Source organism: Lutra lutra, chromosome 10, assembly GCF_902655055.1.
Source record: "Lutra lutra chromosome 10, mLutLut1.2, whole genome shotgun sequence".
Taxonomy (NCBI): Eukaryota; Metazoa; Chordata; class Mammalia; order Carnivora; family Mustelidae; genus Lutra; species Lutra lutra.
Window position 1 is genome coordinate 66,807,719 of NC_062287.1, and position 25,463 is coordinate 66,833,181.

The 25,463-nt window shown below is 45.6% G+C and overlaps 1 protein-coding gene across 1 annotated transcript in view; it reads right to left on the bottom strand.

Moving 5' to 3' along the window:
• Window positions 1-21,621, bottom strand: part of GALNT18 (polypeptide N-acetylgalactosaminyltransferase 18) — a 350,227-nt gene extending 328,606 nt beyond the window's left edge. Inside the window, exon 1 of the mRNA XM_047691422.1 lies at window positions 20,927-21,621. Within this exon, the coding sequence (XP_047547378.1) occupies window positions 20,927-21,161 (235 nt within the window). The 5' untranslated portion in view covers window positions 21,162-21,621. The remainder of the gene's footprint in view (window positions 1-20,926) is intronic.
• Window positions 21,622-25,463: the final 3,842 nt, after the last annotated feature.

Below are 25,463 nucleotides of genomic sequence, written 5' to 3' on the forward strand. Positions count from 1 at the left end.
GAGAATTTTGAAGGGGTGGGGGGTGGGAGGTTGGGGGCACCAGGTGGTGGGTATTGTAGAGGGCCGGGATTGCATGGAGCACTGGGTGTGGTGCAAAAATAATGAATATTGTTATGCTGAAAAAATAAAAAAATTATTAAAAAAAAAAGAGAGATATATGTATTCTAATTTTGGTGAGTGGAGATTTCGTACATACCTTATACTTCTGCCTAATTGTTCTATTCATTATTTAAAGGAGGTATTGTCTCCAACTATTATTGTTGAATTGTCTATTTCTCCTTTCAATTGTTTCTATTTTTGCTTCATAAATTTCGGGGTTCTGCTCTTAAGTACCTATGTGTTTATAATTCCTAATATAATCTCAAGGGATTGATCCTTTTATCATTATAAAATATCCTTCTTTATCTGTAGAAAAATATTTTTTTGTTTTAAAGTTTATGTTGTCTGATATTAATGTAGCGACACCAACTTTCTTATGGCTTTCTCTTTTTCCATCTTTTCCCTTTCAAACGATTTGTATATGAATCAAAAGTATGTTTCCTATAGACAATATGTATTGGTGTCTATGTTTTCATCCAGTCTGACAATCTCCACATTTGGATTGGATAGTTTAATCCATTCACATTTAATATTATTGTTGATATAGCTGGATTTACATCTGCAATCTTACTTTTTTTTTCTATATGTGTCATTTTTTTTCTTCTATTCCTCCTAACTGCTTTCTCGTGAATAAAGTGAATATTTTCTTATACAACATTTTAACTTCTTTAATGATTTTTAACTACATTTCTTGGATTATTTTCTTAGTGTCTGGTCTAGAGTTTACAATAGACATCTTAATCCATCCAAGTCTATTAAGTTAATTCTAGTGAAATATAGAATTTTTACTCTTTATATAGCTTTAGTGCTTCCTCTTCATTTTTGTGCTTTTGTGTTATTATTGTCAAATATATTACATTTCTATATGTTATATGCCCAGCAGTATAATTATACAATATATATTGCTTTATACAGTTCCTTTTTAAATCTGTTAAGAGAAGAAATGAGAAATATGGAATTATACTTTTCAAATTGCTTATAAAATTATATTTACTGGTATTCTTTAATTTTTTGTGTGTAACTTTGAATACTGTCTGATGTCACTCGCATTCAGCCTGAAGAATGTCCTTTCTTATAAGGTAGACCTGATAGCAACAAATTTTCTCAGTCTTATTTATCAGGAAATGTCTTTGTTTTGCCTTCATTTTTGAAGGATACTTTTGCTCTATATAATATCTTTAACCTTCATTGTTTCTGAGGAGAAATCAACTGTTAATCTTACTGGAGTTCTCTTGTAGGTAGTTTTGTAGTTAGTTTTGTTCTGTTCTGTTCAAGGTTTTCTCTTTGTCTCTTATTAGACATGCCATTGGTACACTTCATGGTGTCCTACATTTCTCTATAAGGCTCAGCTCATTTTTCTTCATTCATTTTTCCTCCCTTGTCTTCAGATTTCATAATCTCTATTGATCTGTCTTTAAATTTGCTGATACTTTCTTCTGTCAACTGAAATCTAATTTTAAATGTCCCTAGTGAATTTTTCATTTCATTTTTTTTTTTTTTACTTTTCAGGTCCAGAATTTCAACTTTATATCCCTTTATTGATATTCCCTATTGATATGATATTGTCATCATCCTTTCCTCTATTCTTTCATCAAGGTTTGCTTTAGTTCTTTGAACAATAACTACTTTTGAAGTCTGTCTGGTAAGCCCAACATCCAGGTCCCCTTAAAGACAATTTCTGTTATCTGCTCTTTTTCTCTTTACATTCCTCTGTCTTAGATGTCTCTTAAGTATTTGTGGAAACCAGACATTTTAGATAATTTATTTTAGCCATTCTGGTTATGATCACTCCCCCACTCCCACCCTCCACTCAGGACTTGTGGGTGTTATTTGCTTATGTTTCTTGACTTAGATGGACTGGTTCAGTGAAATCCCACCAAGTGCGTAGCCTCTAACGTCAACCCTTGGAGGGTGTAGCTCTGGTCACGTGCACAATGTTCCTGACTCCACCTATCCAGGCCCCTGGGATAACAGTAGTGTAGCAGGGCATTTTGGTTTGTTTGTTTTTGTTACTGTCTCTTTCACTTATCTCCCTGTTAAGCTTCTGGCTGGACTGCCCTATTGGAATCACACCCAGCTGTCAGCCTTCACCAATTGCCACCCGCCCGGTTGCTCTACTGTTTCCAACAGGGCCCTTGGGTATAAATTGCTCCACAGTCTGATCCACTCAAATTCAGGCTCCTTTGTAGTGGTTGCCTTGGAAGCCAATCTCTGTGGCTTGTCTGAATCCCAGGAGGGTTCTTTTCGGTTATCTCTTTCTCTGGTTCTCCCTGTAAACTTCTAGCAGGTCCAGCTGGCCCACTGTATCTCTTGTTGCTATTACGGAGCTACCAGCCTCCTCTTGAATGTTCATTGATTGCTTTCAAGCTTTAAATTTCTCACACTCTGTTCCAAATAAAGTCAGTTCCTTTAGGAAGAGCTACAGAACTCTGTTCTTACAGCCTGCCTCCCCACCTAGGCAGAATCTCTGGACCACCACTCTAGAGCTGGGTGGGGTGTGGGGGAAGAGGTAGGGAATAGCAGCCCGATTCTCTCAGTGACAGGCCTGCTCTATGGGTGGGGTGCTGGGTGAGGATGGTAGCCACTGTTTTGGAAGGCCTCTCCTGGCATGGCAATTTCACCCGATGTATGAGCTGGGCTGGTGGTGATTAGGACCCGGTATTCTTGGCCTCAGCTAGAGCTTCCACCCTGTAAGAGGGCCGTGGGTAGCAGAAAGCAGCCCCAGGCTTCCCAGCCATGCTTGCGTGGAATAAAGCTTCTGCAACTCAGATTTGGGAAAAATGAGAAATGCAGTGGCCTGCCCTTCCTGAGGACAAACCATACCCTAGAGTAGGAGCTAGGAGGAAGAGAAAGCCCTATGTTCTTGTCCACATCTGTCCAAAGAACAGCTCTGTCTCTGAGCCGGGGTTCAAAGAGGGAGCAGGTCATGTCTCGAAAGCCACAATGTTGCTGTTCTTACTGAGATTGGGTAGATTTTCCTGAATAACTCTTTCTCCATTTCATGTATGCATACAGAACAATTTCCAGAGACTTTAAGTGGTTGGGGTTTTTAAAATAATTTTCACCAGTTATGTTTGTATCACTGGGGAAAGGATCCACAGAGCTCCTCATACTGCCATCCCTGAGGTGCGTCCCCTAACCCCATGTGATTTGCACTGAAAAAAAGAATCATGTAGGGAACAGCTGGCTCCATTTACCAGTACTGTTTACTTCACTGTAGCCATATTTTCTAAATTAAAAATAAGGGACATGTGCTCTGGCAAGGGCTTTGTACTGCTTCCAGGTACGAGAGTCAATATGGGCAGTAAGTGTTGGAAATACTAGAATTTACTATTCATTTAGATGGTTTCTGGAGACAACAGATCAGAATATTTGAAAGCGGGTTGCCCCAGAAAACTTGGAAATGTATAGTGGCTAAAACTCTGGTTCTCCTAAAAAGTCATAAGGGATTCCTGGCTGATACAAGGTCTTCTTTTAAAGGCGACAGTTCTAAGCTGTGTCGTCCCATCAACCAGCTTGATTTGTGTTTGGTGCTTCTCCAGAGACAATAAATTAATTCTAATAGGAATTCAACATGGGGAGACAGGGCCCTAAACAAAAAAACACCAGCAGCCAAGACTGAGTGTTGCCACGTCAAACCCATCCTCCAAGGCTAGAAATGGGCTGCTTTGTTTTAGCTCTAAATCAGTCATCACATTTAGAATCTAGGGGGTTTACACTCCTGCACCACTTGGGAATTTCTCAGGTAAAGCCTAGGTCTATGGATGTAGGCAAGGGGAACATAGCCTGGCAAAGTTGGGGGGAGTTGATAGGGCTGTCTCTAAGACTTCATTCCCAAATGTTCTTAAAACCAGACTGGGAAGTCACCAAGGAAATCTGGTTTTGAAATGATAGACAGCCCCAATCCCCTCAGCCATCAGGATAACACACCCTCCCTGGAAATATGCATCTGTCTAATTGCTCAAGATTGTGTACAAACTGAATATTCATGATCTTCATGTTGACACAAAGGCTATATTTTTAAATGCCACTACCCACTATTTAAAATCCTTTTTCTGTCCTTAAAAAGACTCAGAGTTTATTGGAGCCACTATTTGAGACACCTGGCTGGCTGGGGATTGCACAGACGACGAGCCCCAGGTCTCCAAATTGGGGAAAGGGATAGAACATACTGGGGTCAGAGTTCAGCGTAATGTGTTTATTATCTGTAGATTGAATAAATATGTCTTACTCCTATATGTGTGTGACTATTTGTCAAATGGTTTGTTTAATAAGTTAAAAATCCATTTAAAGGCATTACTGAATTTCTGCCTCTCTGCATCTCATGTGGTTTCCACTGGTGACACCATGCTGACCATACCATGCACCTGGCTGGCTCTCAGTTTCAGGATCAGCAAAGCAAAGGGAGGCAGGCATACTGATCCTGTGAGCCAACATTAAGCCCACGTGGCTGGGGAGTGGAGAGGAAGAGGGAGGACAAGCTATACGCTTACAGTCCCAGATACTCTGGGTAGCCTCAGGCAACATCACACCAGGGAGTGGCAGCACCCGAATTGGAGCCCAATTTATCTGACTCTAAACTCAAAACCTCATCTGAGCTGGCGGAGATGAGGCTGCTGTGTAGCAGAAAGGCACGTTTGGAACCAGAACCCAGAGCCCCGTTTCAGAGCTTCCATAAGCTTCCAGAATTGTGCTCCTGTTCTCTCAAACTGACAAAAAACCAAAAGGCCTCCACTCCCATGGCAAAGAGAAAGAGATAAGGAATTTGGGAAGCTTTTCTGCCCCAGGGAAGAATCAGCCTCAATGACAGTTTGGTATTAACTAGCTCAGCCATGCAGGGAGGCATAATTAGTTTCCCAGCCCAGAGTTTCATTCCACTGGTCCCCCACACCCCAAGGGCTACACAATCTGTTTGAAATGAAAAGAAAAATAAAATCACTGCTCTCCTCGGCTGACCCGTCAGGCTATTGCTCCTGGCCGTGGGCAAAAGGTGAGGCGGCCATCTGTCTGCTGAGGTGAAAAAGAATGAAATAGTCATTTTTAAATGACATTTTCAATTTTTCCCCTATGTCTACTATGCCCTCTTCTACCCCTACTGTTTAAATGATTCTTTTCAAATTGAAAATATCAGGGAATAATAGGAAAAGAAAAATCACAGTAATCTGAGGCTCTTGTTAACGGGCTGCTCCGTCCCACTGGGCCGAGTCGGAGAACCTTCTTCCGGGGCCCACTTCCTGGGCCTGCTGACGGGAGCGGGTGGGAGAAGCCATACTGGGCCACCGTGAAGGGCGCACAGATCCAAACCCAAACCAACACCCCTGAGTGGGTGATTCCCCAGAGGGCCACCAGAGACTAGTGGGGTTCAGCCTGTCCAATTTCTCACTCCACTCCCGTGCTATCTTCAGCCCTTGATGCCCAAGGAATTTCAACAAAGCAGGTAAGGGAAAAAAAAACCCTCTCCTGAGTTCCGAACAGCCCTGAGAATCCTCCCTCCTCTCAGCAGACAGTTCTTGCCCCCTCCCTCCTGAGTGGGGGGAGAGATGGTCCCAATTTACCACGGCCACCCTAAAGACACCTCACGATGATGGGATCCATTCTGGGGTTCTCAGAAGCCCCAGTGCAGACAGGAGGCCAAGCCACTGCCACATGGGCTGGGAAGCCAAAGACCACCCTTCCCTTTAGCTCCTGGGGCCCTGAGGAACTCTCGATCCTTCTCTGGAAATTCAGCTATGCTTTCTCCTTCCTGGTGACTCTCTGGGTATCCATTTAAATGACCTCGACTCTGTCCTTCCTTTTGAAGCAGAGCCTCCCTGTTCAGCTGCATCTTTTCTGGCATTATTCTCTGCTTTTGGTGCAGGTTTATTTTTCCCCTTCTACACCCAGAAGATTGCTTTCATTTGAAAGTGACCACAAGTGACAGCTTTATTAAAATAAAGATATCGAGGGTCCCCTGAAGGCTTCAAGCTCCTCTCACCAGCTGATTCCTGGGGGATCTCAGTGCAGGAAAGCACATTCTACACACACACACACACACACACACACACACACACACACTTTCTCCACTGAGCTGCTGCTTCCCTTTGATTAAAGCTTGAGACAGCAGTGTGTGCTATGAGGTGCCTTGAAAGAGACCCCAGAAGTGTGTGTTTTTCTGTCCCTGACCCAGAAGGAGGACAGAGCCTGAGACCACCTCGTGCGAGCCTCCCCCAAGCGTGGAGGGATGAGAATCAGGTCTTCAGTCCCCTGGCCTCCCTTCCAGACAGCTTTGAAGCCAGACACCTGGTTATAAACGTTCTTACTAAGTAAGTGGTTTTAGGAAGGCTTGTTTATTTATCCATTCAGTCACTCAACAAATTCCTGCTTAGGCCCAACTACGTGGCTGCCACTGGATCAAACAGGAGAATGGAAAAATTAGGACCCTGCCTCCACCCTCAAGGAACCCACAGTGTAATGGGAAAAGCAGATTAATAGTTACAATACAGTACAACTTTTTCATCTAGAAAGTGGGGCTAATGATCTCATGGGCCTATTTTCAGGCTTATATAAAATGAAGTGAACTAAACTGTGCCAAACATCTACTCAGTGCCCGATAAATGTCAATTTTCTCTCATTTCCTCTCCTCGGTGTAAAATCTCTGCCCCTCTTCCATGGAGACCACTGCTGGGATCTGCAAAGCTGGGAAGAAGCCTGCTCCCAACATAGAGGCTGCATCTCCAGGAGCTGGCACGCACTGCTTGGAACCGAAGTCAGGTCCTGCTAACAGCTATGTCCTCAATTCTGAAGATGATCCTAGGAAGTTGAGTGCAAGCCCCAGGGACCCAGACAGGCCAGAGAAAGAGAACTAAGGGCTCCCCACAGACCCCAGCTAAGGAAATCTACCCATCCCCTTGTCCCTTAAGCATCCCTTAAGCATTCATCTGAGAATATATAACCAAAGATTTACTTCCCCACTGCAGAAGTTTCTTCTGAGGTTGAAGGAAGTAAGAGAGTAGAGGGAAGCTTTCTAGACTTGAGTCAGACCTCTAGATCCCTACCCCAAAGCCTCCAGGTCCCAGGGGAAAACTGCCAGGGCCATCACCACGTGGCACCGGGCCTTGGATCTCTCAGCTAACAGGCTGAGGGTGTGGTTACTGATGTTACTCCCAGGCTCTAGCATGCTCCAATTCTAAGTAAAGATCCTTCTAGATCTTTATGAGACTAGAGCTTTCACAATTAAGATACTTTAGAAAGCTCATCTTTCTTTGCTAATATATGAGCCAAGAGGGAAGGACTGCATTGAGTTGCACAACAATACTGCACATTACTAATATGGACCAGGGTGAAATAAGACATTTAATTTTCAATTTACAAAAATCAAGTCAACTTTCTGTACTTCCAAAGTAATTACAAACTCAAAAATACCTATGCCTATTTTGCCTTAAAAAAAATTGCCTGTTGTTGAAAAACATTAAAAATTCAACATTGTACAGTTTTAGTTAAATAAAATAATGATTTTCCTTGTTTTGTTAACATAATTATCTGTCTATAAGTGACCAAAATAAGCCCTGCTCATCAAGAAACAGCAATTGCCCAGGAGGTTTCACAGTGATTTTCCACAATTCTCTCTAGTAAGAAAGCAAAAAACATCTCTCCGTTTTCTGCTGTCACTACAAAGGAATCTTTTTCGCGAGAACTTTAAATAGATAAGTACTAAAAGAAAAAAAAAGATGTAGAGTGTATCTTCCCAATGTGAAACTACATCTATGTCTGGGTTGTAAAGAATGTATATTAAAATTATACCATTCCACAAAATGCACATTTTGTAGAGGGGGAAGAAAGAAAAGATTAAATTGAGTCTTCTTGACAATTGTCTTAAATCACACCTTCCTGCCTGCAATTGAAATTATAAGTCACGTTGCTTTGAGTTAAATCAAATTCACCCTGGCAGGAAGATAGGCTGCTATGGCTCCAAATCCTGTCAGGAGGTAGAAACACAAGACAACCCAAGTCTCTCCTCCAGGAGACTCTCCTTCTGCCACTGGGGAGAGTCCTTCCCCACCCATCCATCACTGGGGACATGAGACTCTGGCCAGGTAACGGGCACCTTGCATCATTCTCCCACCAGCCAAGCTTCCTATAAGCACAGCACATTCCTGACATGGTCTGCTGCCCGCTGCCATGCCGAGTGGGTTTTACAAAGCAAATCTTTCTCTACAAACAGGGGCAGGTCCCCAGGCTGGCAGGCTTAGAATTTCGGAGCAGGAGGCGAGTCAGACTGAGACACTTGTGCATTAGCATTAGTTTGGGCTCCCCTCTAAGCTCACTTCTGACCTTCTTGGGCTGGATAGAACTGGGAAAGCCTTAGCACGCACATCATGTCTAATGGCACTGAAACGGGCCTCAGATCTGCTCTTCTAGGCGTTTCGAGCAGAGAATATATTTCGAGCAGAGAATATATATATATATATGAAGTCCAAGAAGGGAAGATAGTAGAAATGAATGACAGAGGGAAGGGAGGGAGCCTAAAGGAAAAAATGTGCTTCCTGCCCCCCATTCCTACCCTAGACACAGGCAGGGTGGGGGCGCTTTTCTGCCTGGCATCTCATTTCATCACCACAATAATCCCACAGTGTTAAAGGAGCAATGACTGTCTTTTCTATAGCTGGGGAAATTGAGGCACAGGACAGTGAAGAGCCTTTTCCAAGGTCACCCAACCTGTACAGGGCAGTGCTGATTCCAGCCACTGACTGCCTGCACTTTTTCCCACACTAGATGAGAGGCTCAGGTAACTGTTGGTTTTACTTATATCTGAGCTTACTCTCTCCAAATCTTCCCTATTCCACTCCTCTAAATCCTCCTCATTCTTCCAGGATGTGTCATAAGTCCCAATTCCTTGAGGAAGTCCATTCTGACAATGCCCTCTTCTTGCATTGTCTTCTTGGCTTGATTATGAACTTCTTAAAGGAAAGAACCATGACCTGTATATTTTGTCGTCTCCCGACATGCCTGCACAGAGTCAAGCCCATGAGAAGTGCTCAGGAAATAGACACAAAACAGTCTGGATTGATGCCTTTCAAAGCTGGGCTCCTTGGCTCACCCCAGCCAAGGGTTCCCCATTCCTCCCACAGTGGCCTCCAAGGCCTACACAACCTGCTCCTCAACCAGCCCCTCTCTGGCCTCATCCCCCACCCTTTCTCACATAATCACTCTACTCTGGCCACACTAGCTACCTTACTGTTCTTCTAACACACTGAGCACACTGCTACCCCAGGGCCTTTGCACTGGCCATTCCCTCCACCTAGAAAGCTCTCCCCCAGACAGAGTTCACACCTAACTTTCTCCAAGTCTTTCCTGATAGGAGAGCTCCAGACCATCTTGTTTAATTGGGACTCTTCATATTTTTGTCTTTGTTCCACTGAAATATCCTCACTAGGTGCTCAATAAGTGCTAGCTGGATGAAGGAACAGAAGGTTCTGAGTATGTGACCAATAGAAAGCAGGAGTACATCCCAGGTCCCTGTCAAATTCCAAGCCACACTGGGGAAAAACAGGAACGTGGAAGCAGGTCTGCAGTTTCTCCCAACCATCTCACGCCCACCCCCACCACCCCACCAGGGCCCAATAAATAATTCCAGCAGTGGTGTCTACCTCTTATATCTGCCCACAGAGCTAGGGACCCATCATTGCATATACATTACCTGAATATCCCATGTCTTCCATTAAATGGGAAGTTTCTGGCAAACCTGAACATGTCTGCTATTTCTTTTGTATGCTCCCTTCCATGGTCCCCAACCTGACTCCATGCCCTGAGCCTGGAGGAGCCTCAAAACCCTTAGGTCTGAGTGAGTGGAGGACTTGGTCTTATTCACACTAAGTCCCCTCCTGAAGAAAGCTATACCGATGGCTTCTGGAGCCATGCACAGAGCCTCTCTCAGCTTTCCTGAGCTCTCCATCCCAGACAGCTCCTGCCACAGGCATCCTTCTGTGTCTCCAGGGAAGTATACTAGCAAAACAGTCACTTGGTAACCCATCTCATGGCCTTGCTTCTCTCAGGAATCCTTCCAATCTCATCTGCAACCTTTCTGCTGAAAGTAAGAGATAAGCCTGTTTTCCCTCCATCAGGATCACTGGAGCAGGAAAACAAGAGGAACACTGGCCCCTTACGAAGGGGGCTTCACAGAGAAAATAGGGTTTTATCTCATAGTAACTGCATGATCTTGGACAGAGAACTATAGTTGCTGAGCTTTAATTTCCTCCTCTGCAGAACATGCGGGTAACAATATCCCACAAGGTTGCTTACAAGGTTAAAACGAGGTAGCATGAGTGATGCATTTAGCACCTAATAGATGCTCAACAAACATTAATTCTCTTCCTCTTCCCAGCTCTTCTCCAGATAAGTGCAGGCCTATTTCTTCCTCACTGATTCCTTTTTCCAATTTTTCAATCACTGATAAAAGTCTTTTTATCCACTTTCCACTGGATTTCCCTGCTAACATAAATCTCCACAGTCTAGTAAAATATTTTTTTAAAGCCTGGCCCAATTACAGACTTGAAGGGTCTACCTCATAATCCCAACATGTTATACTTTCCTCCAAACGGTCTTTTAGAAAATAAAACAAATCAGAGGATTTGCTGAGATTTAGATGTGAAAGAAACCATAAAAGTTAAAAGACTCACTTTTCCAAGCCCTTGAACTGAGAGGCAGGTGTAAAGCTCTCCCACACCCCTCCCATTCCTCCGTGGCCCCTTCTGTCTCATCAGGGAAATATTACGATGATTAGTTAGACACACCCTACCCCGTTTGTCAGGATCCTTTGAGGCAGAAACCACATAAACACCAAGAATCATAACTACAATAAAAAGAAACCAGAAAACCCCTCTACTCTGGGACCCTAACCAAGGCAGAGCTAAATAAATCTGTAGCAGAATATCAAGAAGGATCTTCCACATGGATAATAGAAAATGTCACCAGCATAAATAGGAAGAGAGATTAGTTCAATAAAGGAATAAAGTCACATTTGTGGGTCTCAAGTAAGATTTTTGCTTACTTTTAACTTCTCAGCATATAACTCACAAGGTTATTAATACAGACTCCTACTGTTTTGGGCAAATAAACAGCAGCTGATGTTTTGTGCCCAAACCACTTTATTAGAGCTTTCCTTTACAGCAATTGTTTTTTCCTTATCCTGAGAGGCTCAGACAGCTAAAAAACAGAGTGCCAAGGCAGGAGGAATAATAAAGGAGAGAGGAAGCAGCCTGTGTGGGCAGAGAGAATGGGGCAGGGGCTGCTGGGACCCTCAGTGTCCTCTTTACAACACTTGGACAAAGTCAACATTCAAGAGTAGAAAGCAGAAGACCCGGATAGAGTGTAGTCAGAAGGGCTGTTTTTGACTTGATGCAAAGAGTTGCCATTGAACATAATTTACCAGCGTGAGAAGATAAAGATAACCAACCATCTGGGTTTGCCCAGGCTGGAGGCGCCTGGACCCAGGAATTACAGTTTTAAAACATGGGAAATCCTGGGCAAATGGAATAAGAAGACACATGACCATGCCAGTGAATGGGAAAGCACCCAGCACAGCACCTAGCACACGGTAAGTGCTCCCAAGTCCCAAGAATAACTGGAACGAGCTCTAGCTTGCAAATAGCATGCTCTGCTTCTCTCACAGGATGGTTCCTGGGGCCTTAGATAATCCTAGCAGATCCACAATGATCCAAGAGAAAGGGCCCTCCATGGCCTCTGGAGCCTGACTGCACTCACCTACATAACAACAAACCAAGCTCCCGCCCCCCACCAGTTTTCCACTTGACCTGATGAGGCCTCTGAGCTTACACCTGAACACAGCTTTCAGTAGAATGATCTCCTGGTCCTCTCTGTGTAATTTTCACCTTTTTCTTTTCTTCTGTAGAGGATATATATACTAGACACAGTTTCCCTTCTTGTCTCCACCACTATTAGCTGTGTGACCTTGGGCAAACTCTATGTCTTTTTTTTTTTTTTTTTTTAAAGATTTTATTTTATTTGACAGAGAGAGATCACAAGCAGGCAGAGAGGCAGGCAGAGAGAGAGGGAGGGAAGCAGGCTCCCTGCTGAGCAGAGAGCCCGATGCGGGACTCGATCCCAGGACCCTGAGATCATGACCTGAGCCGAAGGCAGCGGCTTAACCCACTGAGCCACCCAGGCGCCCGGGCAAACTCTATGTCTTAAGTCTCCATGCATCAATGTTCTCACCTCTGAAACTCTCTGTCCATGTTGTGGAAATAAAAAGCAATCATGTAAAAGAAAAAAAAAATTATGGCTAGCATCTAGTCCAGTGCCTGACACACAGGAGAACTCTTCCTCTGTGCCTCCTGATACAATCAATCTTCAATACTTTGTGTGCTTGTTGCTCTTAAAATAAACCAAGGATTTGGCTAAGTTTCTTATTTGTCACTTCTGGAGCTTCAAATCCTTTCTTACTCTTATATTCATTGGCTCAAGCAATTTTGGAACTGTCCTCCTGAGTCCCAGATGCCATTAACATGACATTTATTAGCCCAGGTTTCAGATCATTCCTATCCAGATCCCTGAATTATGTACCCATTCCTCTGGGATCTCAATGGCCTTTAAATGGCCTCTCCCAGGGGACAGAGATGGACGGGTAAGGCAAACAAGTTGCCACTGCTGCTTGAAATGCAATACCCAACAATCTTAAACAGGGGGCTCTACCTCTGTCTTAAACTCTGGACCATGGTGGAGTGCAGCCATTCATTCCAAAGGGTTGGCTCTAGGTCTCTTCTTCAGGCGTCATTTTTGATTGCTCTCATCCATACCAAGGAGCGGGGTGTCGCTGACACTTCTCTGGATCTTCCCAAACATGGTACTTTTGTGAACTCTTGAAGGGAAGTAGTAACAAAATGTAGCCCAGAGGACCATTGTCTGTTGGTTCTAATGCCGTTTCAGCAGTGACATCATACAGGAAACCTGTCACGGTCTCATGAGGCTGGATACTTAGGGCTTTCAGAAAAGTTCCCAAAAGCAAACCTTCACAAAACTGACACTGAACGTTGGACAGTGAAAGAGCTACATTCGAACCTCGTACCCACTGGGATGATTCGTCCTAGCAAATACAGTTGAATCCCTAATCGTGTAGCCAGAAAAAACTGCCAAAGCATTACTGTGCACATAATCAGGAATCGTCTTGCTTCAAGTTCCAGCTGGCTACACTCAGCTGGGTCCATAAAAAGTACACAGACCCACACATGAGATTCCAGAGGAGCAGTCGTTTCCAATCACCACCACGACAAATTTTATATCAGAACAGTTGTGCGGTAATTTGTTATTAACAATAATTTAAGTACCAAAACATATGACTGATTAGGTTTAACTAATACGTTGAAAGGATTTCAAGGTTATCACGTTGTCTTGCATACTAATATGCTTTGTGGAGTGGGAGAGAAAGGGGCAGAGTGAGAACGAATGCCCCGTGTTGGGACATGCTTCATCCTCGCCCTGCCCCGGGGCGTGCGCCCTGCATGTGGAGGCATGCATGTGAGGAAAGGGAAAACAGCAAGCACTTCTGTGCTCGCACACTGCAGTGTGGAGTGGAGCTAACTCTGACCCCAAAGGCAGAGCAAGATTTGATAAGTTGATGATCGTAGGCCCCATGGAATAATCCAATCGCTACCTAGTTCAAGAACCTTCAGCCCTAGAGAGACATGCAAGGCCAGCATTCATTTCATCTGGATCATAAGGAGCAGACCTAACCCACCCCATCTCTTGCTCTCTCCTGCAGTTGCCCATGTCACATTTATGGACTTCTGCCCCTCCGTCTTCACGCATAATCCTCTTTCTCCCAAAATCCCATCTTGCTCCCTTCTGGCTACATTCATCACGCATTTAGCCTGGTGCTTCCCCCAAAGAACCTTCTGTGTGACATCACCTCCAGCTAGACTGCCTTCCTATATGCTTCTCCACGGGGCAGCCATCTGTCCCAGACTCTTGGATAGAACCCAAGCAATGAAAAAGGACAACAATCTGAAAGAGACCCTCCAGCCCCCCAATCCAGGCAATAGCCCATTCAGCTGTCCAAATTAAGTGAAGTGAACTTCTACAGGATGGTAATGAAGATGGTCCAGCAACCCTGTACATGGCTCTGAATCCCATGAATACCTTTGGAAAAACACAGACCCGCCTAACCCAAGTGACCGAAGCTGACCTACAAGGCCTTCACAAACCAGAGAACCAGACTGTGGCTCAACAACATTTCATTCCGAATTCTCCTTGAGATTCTACATCAACCTACTTATCAAGGGCAAATAACAATTTATGTCAAGTGAGTGGGAAAAAATGTGGAATGCATTTACTTTACAGCCTACATACTTTTGGATAAAAATGAAAAGTCTTTGGCCATGGGAAAAAGTTGTATTCTTTGGCAAGGTTTTCCTATTCCACAAAGATGTGGTCTGGGGCTATTAATAAAGGTAATTGAACTCAACTTCTAAATCCTGCTTTTGCACTCTCTCAAAATATCAATCACTGTTACTAATATAATTTCACATGCCACAGTTCATTCCAAAGGACAAATAGCTTTACTGTTTAAATGACACCCTTTCCTCAAATAAACTCCAAGCATTCAGTAAACATCGTATCCTCCTCTTTACAATCCTGCCAAGCCAGGGATCAGATGAGAAGGACACCACCCAATTCTCGGTGACATCCAAAAGCTACAGGGGACAAGAAAAATTAGCTCCCAACACCCAGATCTAGGACATTTTCTGACTTTTAGGGACCACGTATGCTTTGTAATCACAGTGAGCAACCTGTTTTTACTGACCTAATGCACATTAATATGCACATAATATGCCTAACAAACTTTTAGGAAACGAAAAGCAGTTAATAATCCATTTCTCCCATTGTTGGGATGATCTTGACTCAGTGAAGTAAGATAATGGACTTGGAAATTAGTCATATAATGTAATACATTATTAATCATGGTATTCAGAAGGGTAAATAGATCTTATAAGAACACTACCCAGGAATTCAATTTCCTTTTAGATTTGTTTACTCTCGTGAATTCTTTATGCTACCATCATCCCTCACAAAAATGTAACAGTCTGATCTTTCTTTTTTTCCCAAAACAGTGATTTTCAACCTTTTTTTAGAAAAGAAGCAGAGCCTTTTAAAAAATATTTTATAGAATACCAAATATAAGACAGATGAAGGAGGAGATACACTAGCTGCAAGGAGGGGAGAGGGTGGATGTAGGAGGGGTCCAGGAGACTTCACTTGACCCTTTTATTTCTCAGGTCCCAGATCCAACCTTCTAGAAGCCTGGGGTTCCTGGGGCGAGAGTGTGAAAAACACTGCCCTAAGTCATCCATGTAAAGCAAAAACTATGTATATAATATAGAATACAGGCAGTATACATGTATATATTATATATATATATATATATATCTGTATGTGCACATATATAGATATATATTTAGTGATTTACATAAATAAAACATATATATAAAATACACAAACACTGATATCCCAAGGGAAAAACTGGCAGAAGACATGAATACATGGCAAAAACCAACACGGGTTAGGGAGGATACTAACTGTACAGTAATCAAAGGAGTACCGATGAAAAGAACACTTGCCAGTGATTACATTTGCCCAGAATAAGTTTAATGGTAACACCCAAGGCGGGACAGGCTCCGTGAAACTGGTACAGTAATACCTTGCTGGTGGCCACGTGGAAAGATTTTGAAAAAAATCTTTCATCAAAATGTCCATATTCTTTGAGTCAGTAGTAATCCCACTTCTAGAAACAGATACTTAAAAATAGTTCAAAAGAAGAAAAGCGAGGTGAAGATGTTTATTTCTGCGTTAATTATATTAGAAAAGCCAATGTTCAATAATGGGGAAGTGGCTAAATCAATAATCGATGATGGAATATTAGGCAGTCATTAAAAATATAGTACAAGTTCTCTTTAAAAACCATCCACTTAGTTACCTCTCCAGAGGAAGCACACCTTCAATCCCCCTTCTAGAAAACAAGCCCTGAGATGCCTTTGTCCTTCTGCAGCAGCTTTTCTCTCCTACCACACCCCAACTCACATCTCCAGCTAACAAGTGAGTTGTATGCGTACCAACAGTCCGCTGAGTTTGTTCCCAAATGTGTTTATACTTTTGGTACTTGTCACTGTAACAGCATAATTTAATTGCATATTCTGTAAACCAATGGAATATGACTGCTAGAAAATGAGAGTTGTTGTTTCGAAGAAAATTCATTTCGCTGCTTTGGAAAGACTTTGTAAAGCTAGTCACTTACATAGCAGTCCGACTGCATATGAGTAAAATCACTGCAAAGGAAAAGACAAAAGTCATAAAGATTTAGGCTACTAACATGGAGATTGCTTCATAAGCATCTTTAAGTTCTTAGTGAATTTTAAAGAAAACAGAACTAGGAATCAGTCTCTGTAAGCAGGACATTGTGGGCGTGGTTTATGCAAGGAAGATGAAGATCAGAAAGGCAGCTGGCCCGCCCAGCCCAAAGACAAAGCCTTGGCCTTAACATCAAAAGGTTGGCAAGTGAATGTACAACACATTCAAAAACAATATGAAAATAAAATATTTAATACACGTGTGCAATATTTTGTTTCATTCTCCTCTTTGCCGGGTTTTTCCGTTAACTAACTTAAACCCCAATTGTATTGAATAAGAGGCATTCTTTTGTCCTTTAAAAGCAAGTCTACATGACAGGGTCCAGGAGTGTCTTGATTCACCCCTATACCCAACATCACCTCCCCGGTGTGCTACCTGGTACTTATTAGGTCTCCAATAAATAAAAACTGAATCAATAAACTATGTAGCAAAGAGGAACAAAAGGCTTGTAACAAGAAGCAAGCTGAAAAAAAGCAAAATATAAAATTACAGGCAAACCATGACTCCACCCTTGTTTTTAAATATGGAGGCAAATGGGCAAAGTTCGAAGGGAATGTTCCAAAATGCAAAACAGTTGGGTCAGAGTAGAATGCATTTAGAGGCAATTTTATACATCATTAAGCATTTTCTTCAATATTGGCACGTTCTTTACAGATTCAAAAAGGTACTAATCAAGAAAAGGAGAAAGCTGTTTTAGGTTCTACTGAACTTCCAAAATAAGAATCGCACCAACACTGCTGTCCCCCGTCAGTCTCGCCGACACATAGTCCTCCTTCAGCACACCCTCTGCCTCAACCACCTCCAGCAATCCATCCTTCTCCTCCAAAGAGCAAACCTGTACTAACACAGGTTTCGTGTCTCTAATCCAACAAGATGCTATTTTTGAAATCTGGAGCTATACACCCTCTCGTTTACCATAGATTTGGTTTAGAAAAAAAAATTCTCAAAACTGCAATTTACATTCCCAAGAGATTCCCAAACATCATCTAATTAAATCATTCAATCAGAAAACAAATTAAAATGAAATATCACTGCAACCCCCAAGAGGAAAATAAACTTTTCAGTCATGACTAGAACAGACCTCTAGGGTGATGCTCCAAAGCCTCTTCTAATTGCAAGTCCTATGGAACATTCTGCTGAACATTTTGTGACATTTGCAGTTTCCGGGACAACTTTCCTTTCAAAGCAAAGAGGAGCCTGAGCAAGGCTCCAAAGCAAAACATATTCCTTCGAGAATGGAGATGCTTTCATTAACAACTAGCTGGTGCACTGGGCACCCACACTGTGTACTTACTCTCCCAAGCGTTCATCCATCCAACACCTGCTCTGTAGGATGTGCCGGGAACTGTCCTGGGTACCCCACGGACCCTTCTTTAGTGAATGTAACCTCTGCCTCTTAGTATGAGATAAAATAAAACCTAGAGCTTCCTGAGTTTATCTATGGAAGAGTCTCAAAGTGGGAAGGCTAGGACTTGAACATTCCTTGGCCATCCTCCAAGCTCTCTCATTCTGACACCCACTCCCATCATCAAGTAACTCCAGGGGAGCACTGCTCACCCTGTGCTCTGCTGGCCCTCTAAGGAGACAGTATAGGACGTGGTGAAGAACACAGACTCCGAAGAAGCCACATAAGCTGGGTTTCAATGCCCAAACTGCCACGTACCGGTGATGTGACCCGAGATAAATCACATAATCTCCCCACCTGTAAAATAGAGTTAATATTACCCATCTCATAGGGTTGTGATGATTAAATTAGTCCATATACAGAAAGTACTTAGAATGGTACCAGACACATAATGGGTGCTATATAATTTTCAGTTGTTATCATTATCCCTTCCCCACTCCCCCAGCTCAGCAGACTAAACTGGGTTGCTCAAAAGGCTGAGGAAATGACAGTGGATACACACCAACAGTTCACATCACTAATTACAAGAGTCTGATTGTCCTTTCCCACCCTCTGCCTTCAGAGAGCTGCACTTGGCCAGTCCCAAACTTGCAGACCTCTTACTTAAATCAAGTAAATCCCTAAGTTTACTTAATTCCCTGCATCCTAGCTCTGGATGGCTCCAGCACCACTGGGACAGCTGTCACCGGTCATCACTACACCATCGCAACACAACCAACCAAGTAATCTCTGCCCTCTACCTGCCTCCTGTCTAGTCGTCCCCAAGTCACTGACCTTTCCCCACTGGTCTACCGGTTGTGGCTTCTGCCTTTCTGACCTGAGAATCTGGGCATTTCTGAATATCCATAGGAGTCCTAATACAGTCAGGGCACATATACAAGAGAACTGGACCAACCATGTCTTCAGAACCCTGTTCTGTCTTTGCTTCTTATTTCTCCCAATTTTTTCAGGTATATCTTTTAAAGTTCAGAACAATGCAGAGTTATAAGGTTTCTTGGGAACAAAATCACAAAGGCTCCTTTCAGCTTCAACACCGTACTCACTTTCATGTAGAGCCTTATAAATCATGTGACATGGTCCACATTCAACATGATAGGGGCTACTCTGTGATGAGCTCATGGGTTAACAATGTCTCCTCACTGCTTCCCAAAGTAGTACCTGGCTCACCTCCTCCCTGAGCAGACTGGAAAGCACAAGAGAACCATTTTTCCAGGAATATATACATATATATATACATATATATATGTATATATATATATACACATATATATATACACACACACACACAAATACATATATATATATATACATATGTATATGTACACACACAGACACACACATACAGAGAGAGAGAGAGAATCTGTGAATGAAAATCTCTCAAAATCTGTGGGCAAACTGGAAACGTCAAAGTAAGGTACAGCCTTGTGTCTCCCTGGGAACATTCTGAATCACCCTGGGGCAAACACTGTACTTCTATTGCTGATTAATTGTCAGTCCGGACCCATGGGATGGAAAAAGTAAGAAAGAGCAGCAACAGGAGCCATCAGATAGATAAATTGGTCTGCCAAGTCCAGTGCCAGTTTGAGAGGCAGAGGCAGGTATGAAGGAGAAGCTGCCTGGGGTCTCCTTTGCTAAAAAGTGCCCCCAAGCCCTGGGCTTGGTTTGAAGTCGTCAGTTAGAAAGCACAAGCCTTAAGTGCACCTCTCCGGCCCTCACGGGAACCTTCTCTGGGACATGTGGGGAAATATACCAACTGTGAACACAGCAGCTATCCCTACCTTGGCAGGGGCAGCAGGGGCAAAAGCAGATCCAGACACCCACGCTGTAAATGAAAGAGTGCTCCTGGGGGAGAAAGGTTTCCATTCAACTAGATATTTGCCCAGGTCTGCTGGGTAGTGGCCTGCCAGGTTTACAGGTGAACAAGGCTCCCTGCCTTTAAGTAGCTCACACGCCTGGGAGAGAGCAGGGGAAGCGGGGAGGTGAAGAAAAGAGAAGTGTTAACGTGTGAGGCGCGCGCGTGAGTGCACACCCAGCACCAGTGCCCCGCGGTATGGGGATCTCTCCATCGTCTGCCTCTGACAGCACATCAGACGGGGTCTCCTCGGGAGAGCTCCCGTACCTCACCCTCCCCTTGGCTCCAGCCCTGGTCTGGGTGGAGCACAACCACCTCGCGCAACCTTAGACTCCAGACCCACGCCAAGCTAGTCTGTCTGCTCCGCCCCAACAGCTCCCTGGGCCTGGGAGTGGAGCTACAGGAGGGAACGGCCTTCACCGGGCCCGCCGGGAAGGCACAGGCCAGGATGGGTTCTCTGGGTCCCGGGCGGATGCGCCACCGCCGTGGACAGAGCTCCAGGCTCCTTCCCCGAGTGGACACCTGCTCCTGGAGAGGGTCTTGGACCCGTTGGGTGTGGTGGGGGTGGGGACCGCTATAGGTGGACCGCACCCCCAGCCAGAGATTCCCCCTGCATTTCCAACCGCCTCCGGACCGCGCACAGCAGGGCTGGGTCTGGGTCTACGCAATCTTCCCAGCCCCGTCTTGTCCCGCAGCCTGTGGGTTCTAAATGCCAAAGACTGGGGCCGCGCAAGCCATCTCGCCCTGGGCCTTTACAGGGGCCAAATGAGCTCCACGGTCCGCGCCTGCTCTCTCCTGCACACACACAAACATTCACCTACACACACTCTGAGCCGGACCTCTGTGTGATGCCGAGAGCCGGCGAGCAACCAGCCCGGAGTCTCAGGCACATTTGGACACGTGCGCAGCGCGCCCCCACACCGCCAGTGAGCTGCACACACCCGCGCGTGGAGCCCCGCACACACACGTGTGCCCCGGAGAAGCGCACACCGCCGCGGACAGCGAGGGTCTCCCACGCAGGAGAGAGCGCACCCGCAGCCCCCGAAGCGTCTTCGGCCTCGGACCCCGCGGCCGCTGGCCCCACGCTCACCCACCCCAGCGCACCCCCGCCCCACCGGCCGCGCTGGGCACTCCCGGGCCTTGTGAGCCGCCCAAGTTTCCCGGGGCGCCGGTACCTTGGATATGCTGCTTGATGACATTCTCCAGGTGGTCCAACCGTTCAATAATCTTCAGGGTGTCCCCTTTGTCTTCCTCCAGCTTCTTGTCAGGCGCCGGCTCCTGCCCCCGCACATACACGCTGGCGATGTAGTTGGTGACCCAGCCCACGTAGAGCAGACATATGATGTTGGTCATGCCGCTCAGGATCACGCAAGTGGACACCAAAGTTTTGGTCTTCCTGGTGCACACCATTCTGGGCTCCCTCCTCCATATAGAGCTCCCGGGGGACCCTCCTAGCCGCGCGCCGGCACTCCACCGCGCGCACACCCCCCAGCCGGCCCCGGAAGGCTGGGCGCCCGAGCACCTGAGTCCCGAGGTCCTCCGCAGCTCGGGCTGCTCGCCGTGGAGCCGCCGTGCCCAAGTTTGGAGCTCCCGCCGCTGGCCACCCGGAGAGAGCTTGACAAAGGAAATGAGGTGGGTTTTTTTTTCCAAATTAAAAATCTCCGAGCCCTTCTGGGAGCGGTCACGGGTGGCCGGCAGCCGCACGCCCGGATACGAGCATCTGGGAAACTTTGCCACAGCCTGGGTCCGCGGCCGCGCCGTTTCCCATCGCCAGGCGCGGGTTGCCTAGGCGGTCGGACCGGCCCGCGCTGCTGGAAGGACGGCGGCAGCGGCGGCGGCGGCGGCGGCGGCGGTAGCGGCGGCGGGGAGAGCGGCGGAGCAGAGCGGCCCGGCCCCCTCCGAGCGACAAGCGCCGCCACCAATCGCGCTCCGGCTCGGGAGAGGGGCCGGTGCTGGGCGGCCGCGGACCAACGAGGAGGGCGTGGGGGGGCGGAGTCCGGCCCCGGGGCCCCACCTGCTGGCCGCCCCTGGCTCCCGCCCTCCAGGGACGCGCCTGAGCCTCCATCCGCGCCCGCGCTGGCTACCCCAGACCCGAGACTCCCCGGGAGGGCGCGCCGCCAAGCTCAGCCCCGAGGTCCGCAGATTCCGCCTCTAGGGAGTCCCAGCTCTGGCTCTTGCGTCGGCACCTCCGGTCTTCGCGGGGTCGCGCGGCTCAGCGCCCTTCAGCGGAGCTCTTCTCGCCCGGGTCCCACTGGCCAACTCCTCGTCCCCCTTTCTGGTTGCGGGGAAGCACAGAGGCCGGGGAAGCTTGGGCGGGATCGTCTGACTAGTCTTGCCCTTGGTCAGGCCCCGTGGGCATCCACTTCTTCCCTAGCCTCACTTCGACCTCTGCCTGTCCCAAGTCCTCCGTCTGTGGGACCCCTGAATGTCTCCAGACTTGGCAACTGTCAAAGGAGCTAACCCTCCCAGGAATCTCCCAGATTTTGGACACCACTAACAACACCAAACCCCTGGAAGAATTTTGCCCCATCTAGATTTTTTTTTTTTTTAAGTCTGCACAGCTCCCAGAACAAAACAGTGCCCTGTAACCCAGTTGTCATCCATGGGGACCAGTCTCATGTCAGTGCATAGGGGTAAATCCTGCACAGCAATGTCCCCGGGGTGGGGGGAGGGGACACAGAGGCTACAGAGGCTACAGAGGCACGGGGTGGAATTATGCTGTGAACTGTAAAGTCCCTATGCATGCTGTTTGTAATTGGTGTTAGAGAGTACAGAACTGTGACTGACAGCAAAGGGACATGGCTGGGCTCTAATGGCTGACACTATTTTATTTGTTATAAGAGCAAATATACTTCTTCATATTATCCCCTTCTACTGAAGTCACTTCTTTTCAGCATCTGAAGAGAAATCTTCTAAACAAAGACTCTTTAAAACACAGATTCATATCATTTTCCCCATCCGTGAGGACATTTCCTTGGTCTGAAGAGTCATGGAGGCAGCCCGCTGCATGGGCACCTTGTACCCCAGCACCCCAAAGGGCCAGGTTGCTACCTGGCCCCACAAAGGAGGGAGGGCACAAAACCAAAGAAGGGGTACTTTATGGCCATCAACCAGGAGCTGATCGACTAGTGCTTTGCTTACAAAACCCCCCAAAATATGCTGTGGCACCAACTGGAAGACTTCTCTTCACCCATAGCTGAAAACGAGTTTGGAAGAGAGTAGAGGAGGATAGTATGTATGTGTCCATATGTGTGACAGAGGAAGACACACACACACTCACTTTTTTCTGAAAAATAAAGGTAAAGAAATCTAGAACCAGGAGGGAATAAAACCTGCCTCTCCCTTTCTCCTCTGGATGTATAATCAGCTCCCAAATGAAGAGTCTGGACTTTCTCCCAGCTGGATGAATTTACAAGCACTGGCCTTGAGTACAGTTAATGGCAAGGGTCTAATTCTTCCTCTTGTCATGCACCCTGTCCCAGGAGAAGCCCTGGAAGTTCATCTCTTCCCAGGATCTTCCTGCACCACCCCAGGGCTAGACAGGGAGGGGGCAATACTCATTTTTCACATTCTTAACGGGAGGGGGAAAAAACCCAACTTTAAAAATAAGGTTTAAGGCAAAAACAAAGTGCATTGTGTGACCTTAAATTTTTGTTCTTATCCTCTTAGAGAATTTGTAACTGTGGAGGGGATGAATGCAACAAAAGAAGGCAGAATAGGTTCTCCTCTCTAAAAGGTCACTGGGGCAAGATGACCAGTTCAAAAAATATTCACTGGAGGGGCAGCCAGACTCCAGGACTCTCATCCCAGTTCCACCGCTTATTAGTTATGTGAGATTGGACAAATTCTAAAACATTGCTTGGGCTCAATGTCCCCATAGGTCAAATGTAAACGATACTTGCTGGGAGAGTGGTTATAAAGATTAGATGAGAGAATGCACCAGAAAGGGCTTTAATTAGTGCAAGACACCGTGGGTGTTCAGGATCAGGTGAGTTTCCTTCCCAGGATAGGGTCCTCCACCTTCCAGGCCAGAACTCAACTCCATGAACTCCAGCCTCCTGTTTAGCAATACAGTTGACCCTTGAACAATGTGTGGGTCCACTTACATGAAGATATTTTTAAATAAATAAAATACAGTACTGCAAATGTATTTTCTTTGTGATTTCCTTAATAACATTCTGTTTTCCTTAGCTTACTTTACTGCAAGAATATAGTACATAATGCCTGTAATACAGCCTGCATGTTCACGGACTGCTTATGTTACTGATAGGCTTTTGGTCGACAAACTATTAGTAATTCAGTCTGGGGGGAGTCAAAAGTTGTAACTGGATTTCAACTGCTCAGGGGGTCAGTGGCCTTACCTCTGCCACTCCCCTGCATTTTTCAAGGGTCAGCTGTACTTGGTTTTTCCACCGACCGGTATCAGCACTCTGTCCCCTGATGGAAGCCAACAGGAATTAAAGCTATAGACAGCGAGGTGCTCATCTTGCCCAGCAGGGTTCTGGCACATTGGCTTTCTATTCATAACAGCTGTCTTCACCATCAGTAGTGCAGTGATCTGCATTGGTTGATAGGAAGTTCAAAACGGAAAGCTGGTTTCAGAGATTGCTATCTGCCCCATACTTTCAAATTTCCACTTAAGACTGCCAACTCTTCAGTTATAAACAAGTGAATTACAAGGGAGCACAAAGACTTTACCCACAAAGGTTTTAGAGTCACAATGCCAGAAAAGAGCTCCCATGTACGCCCTCCTAAGAACAATACATGGGCCATATTTTTAGCCCTCAGTTCAATTACATTAAATCCAAGAAGTAATTATTGAACCCTTGAGGTTTTGTCTGCATGACCAGTTGCTCTGGGCCCTGCCTAGTTTACTCCAGACATGCAGATATAATCTGAGTCTCATAGTCTCAATATGGACCTCTTTTCTGAACCTGGAAAGCTGCTAAAAATTATCCATGAACTGGAAGGATGTTTCTGATTCTCAGGTTAGGTCATTTATCTAACTCGTAAGTGTTTCCCCACTTTTATTTTAAATAAATCCTGCCTTAGGGAATCATTGTGAACTTAATAAGATAATGGATGTGAGCAGACTAAGCAGAGACTCCAGGACAATGTATTTCTTTAAATTTATGCCTAGTGTTTGGACCTGGGGTCTCCTTCCATTCTTGCTGTAAGAGGAAAGTGAGTACCTTGAAGAATCTAAAAAAAAGGCTGGAGATCCTTGATAGGGTCTCTCTGGTACAGCCCCTGGATTTAAACCATCTTTTATATTGTATAAGCAGCTGCCCTCTTCATGTGATTTCAGGGGGAGCCAAAGTAGGACTTCTTATTGACAATATATAGCAACACTGTCACCCACCCACCCCCGCCCCACCAATTACTAAGCCTTCATTCAGAATATCTTTAATGCAAGGTCTGGAAAAGCCAATCATTATCGGAGTTTAACTACCAGTTGATTACATTCTAGTGGGGTATCATGACCTGGGGATTGAAAGGAACAGTGGACCAAACTTGGCCAATGGCAAGGAGTCCACTCATTGGAGAGAGATGTCAGTGGTCATCTATATCCACCAGATGGCAGCACCATGCAAAGCCTTGGGGCCAGAAATGCCAATAAGAATTTGGGGGCTACAAGGGGGAAATGGACCTTAAAGGTAGAATGCCTCAATCCTTCCTTCATCTGGCTGGATGGCAGGTGGGATTGGCAGG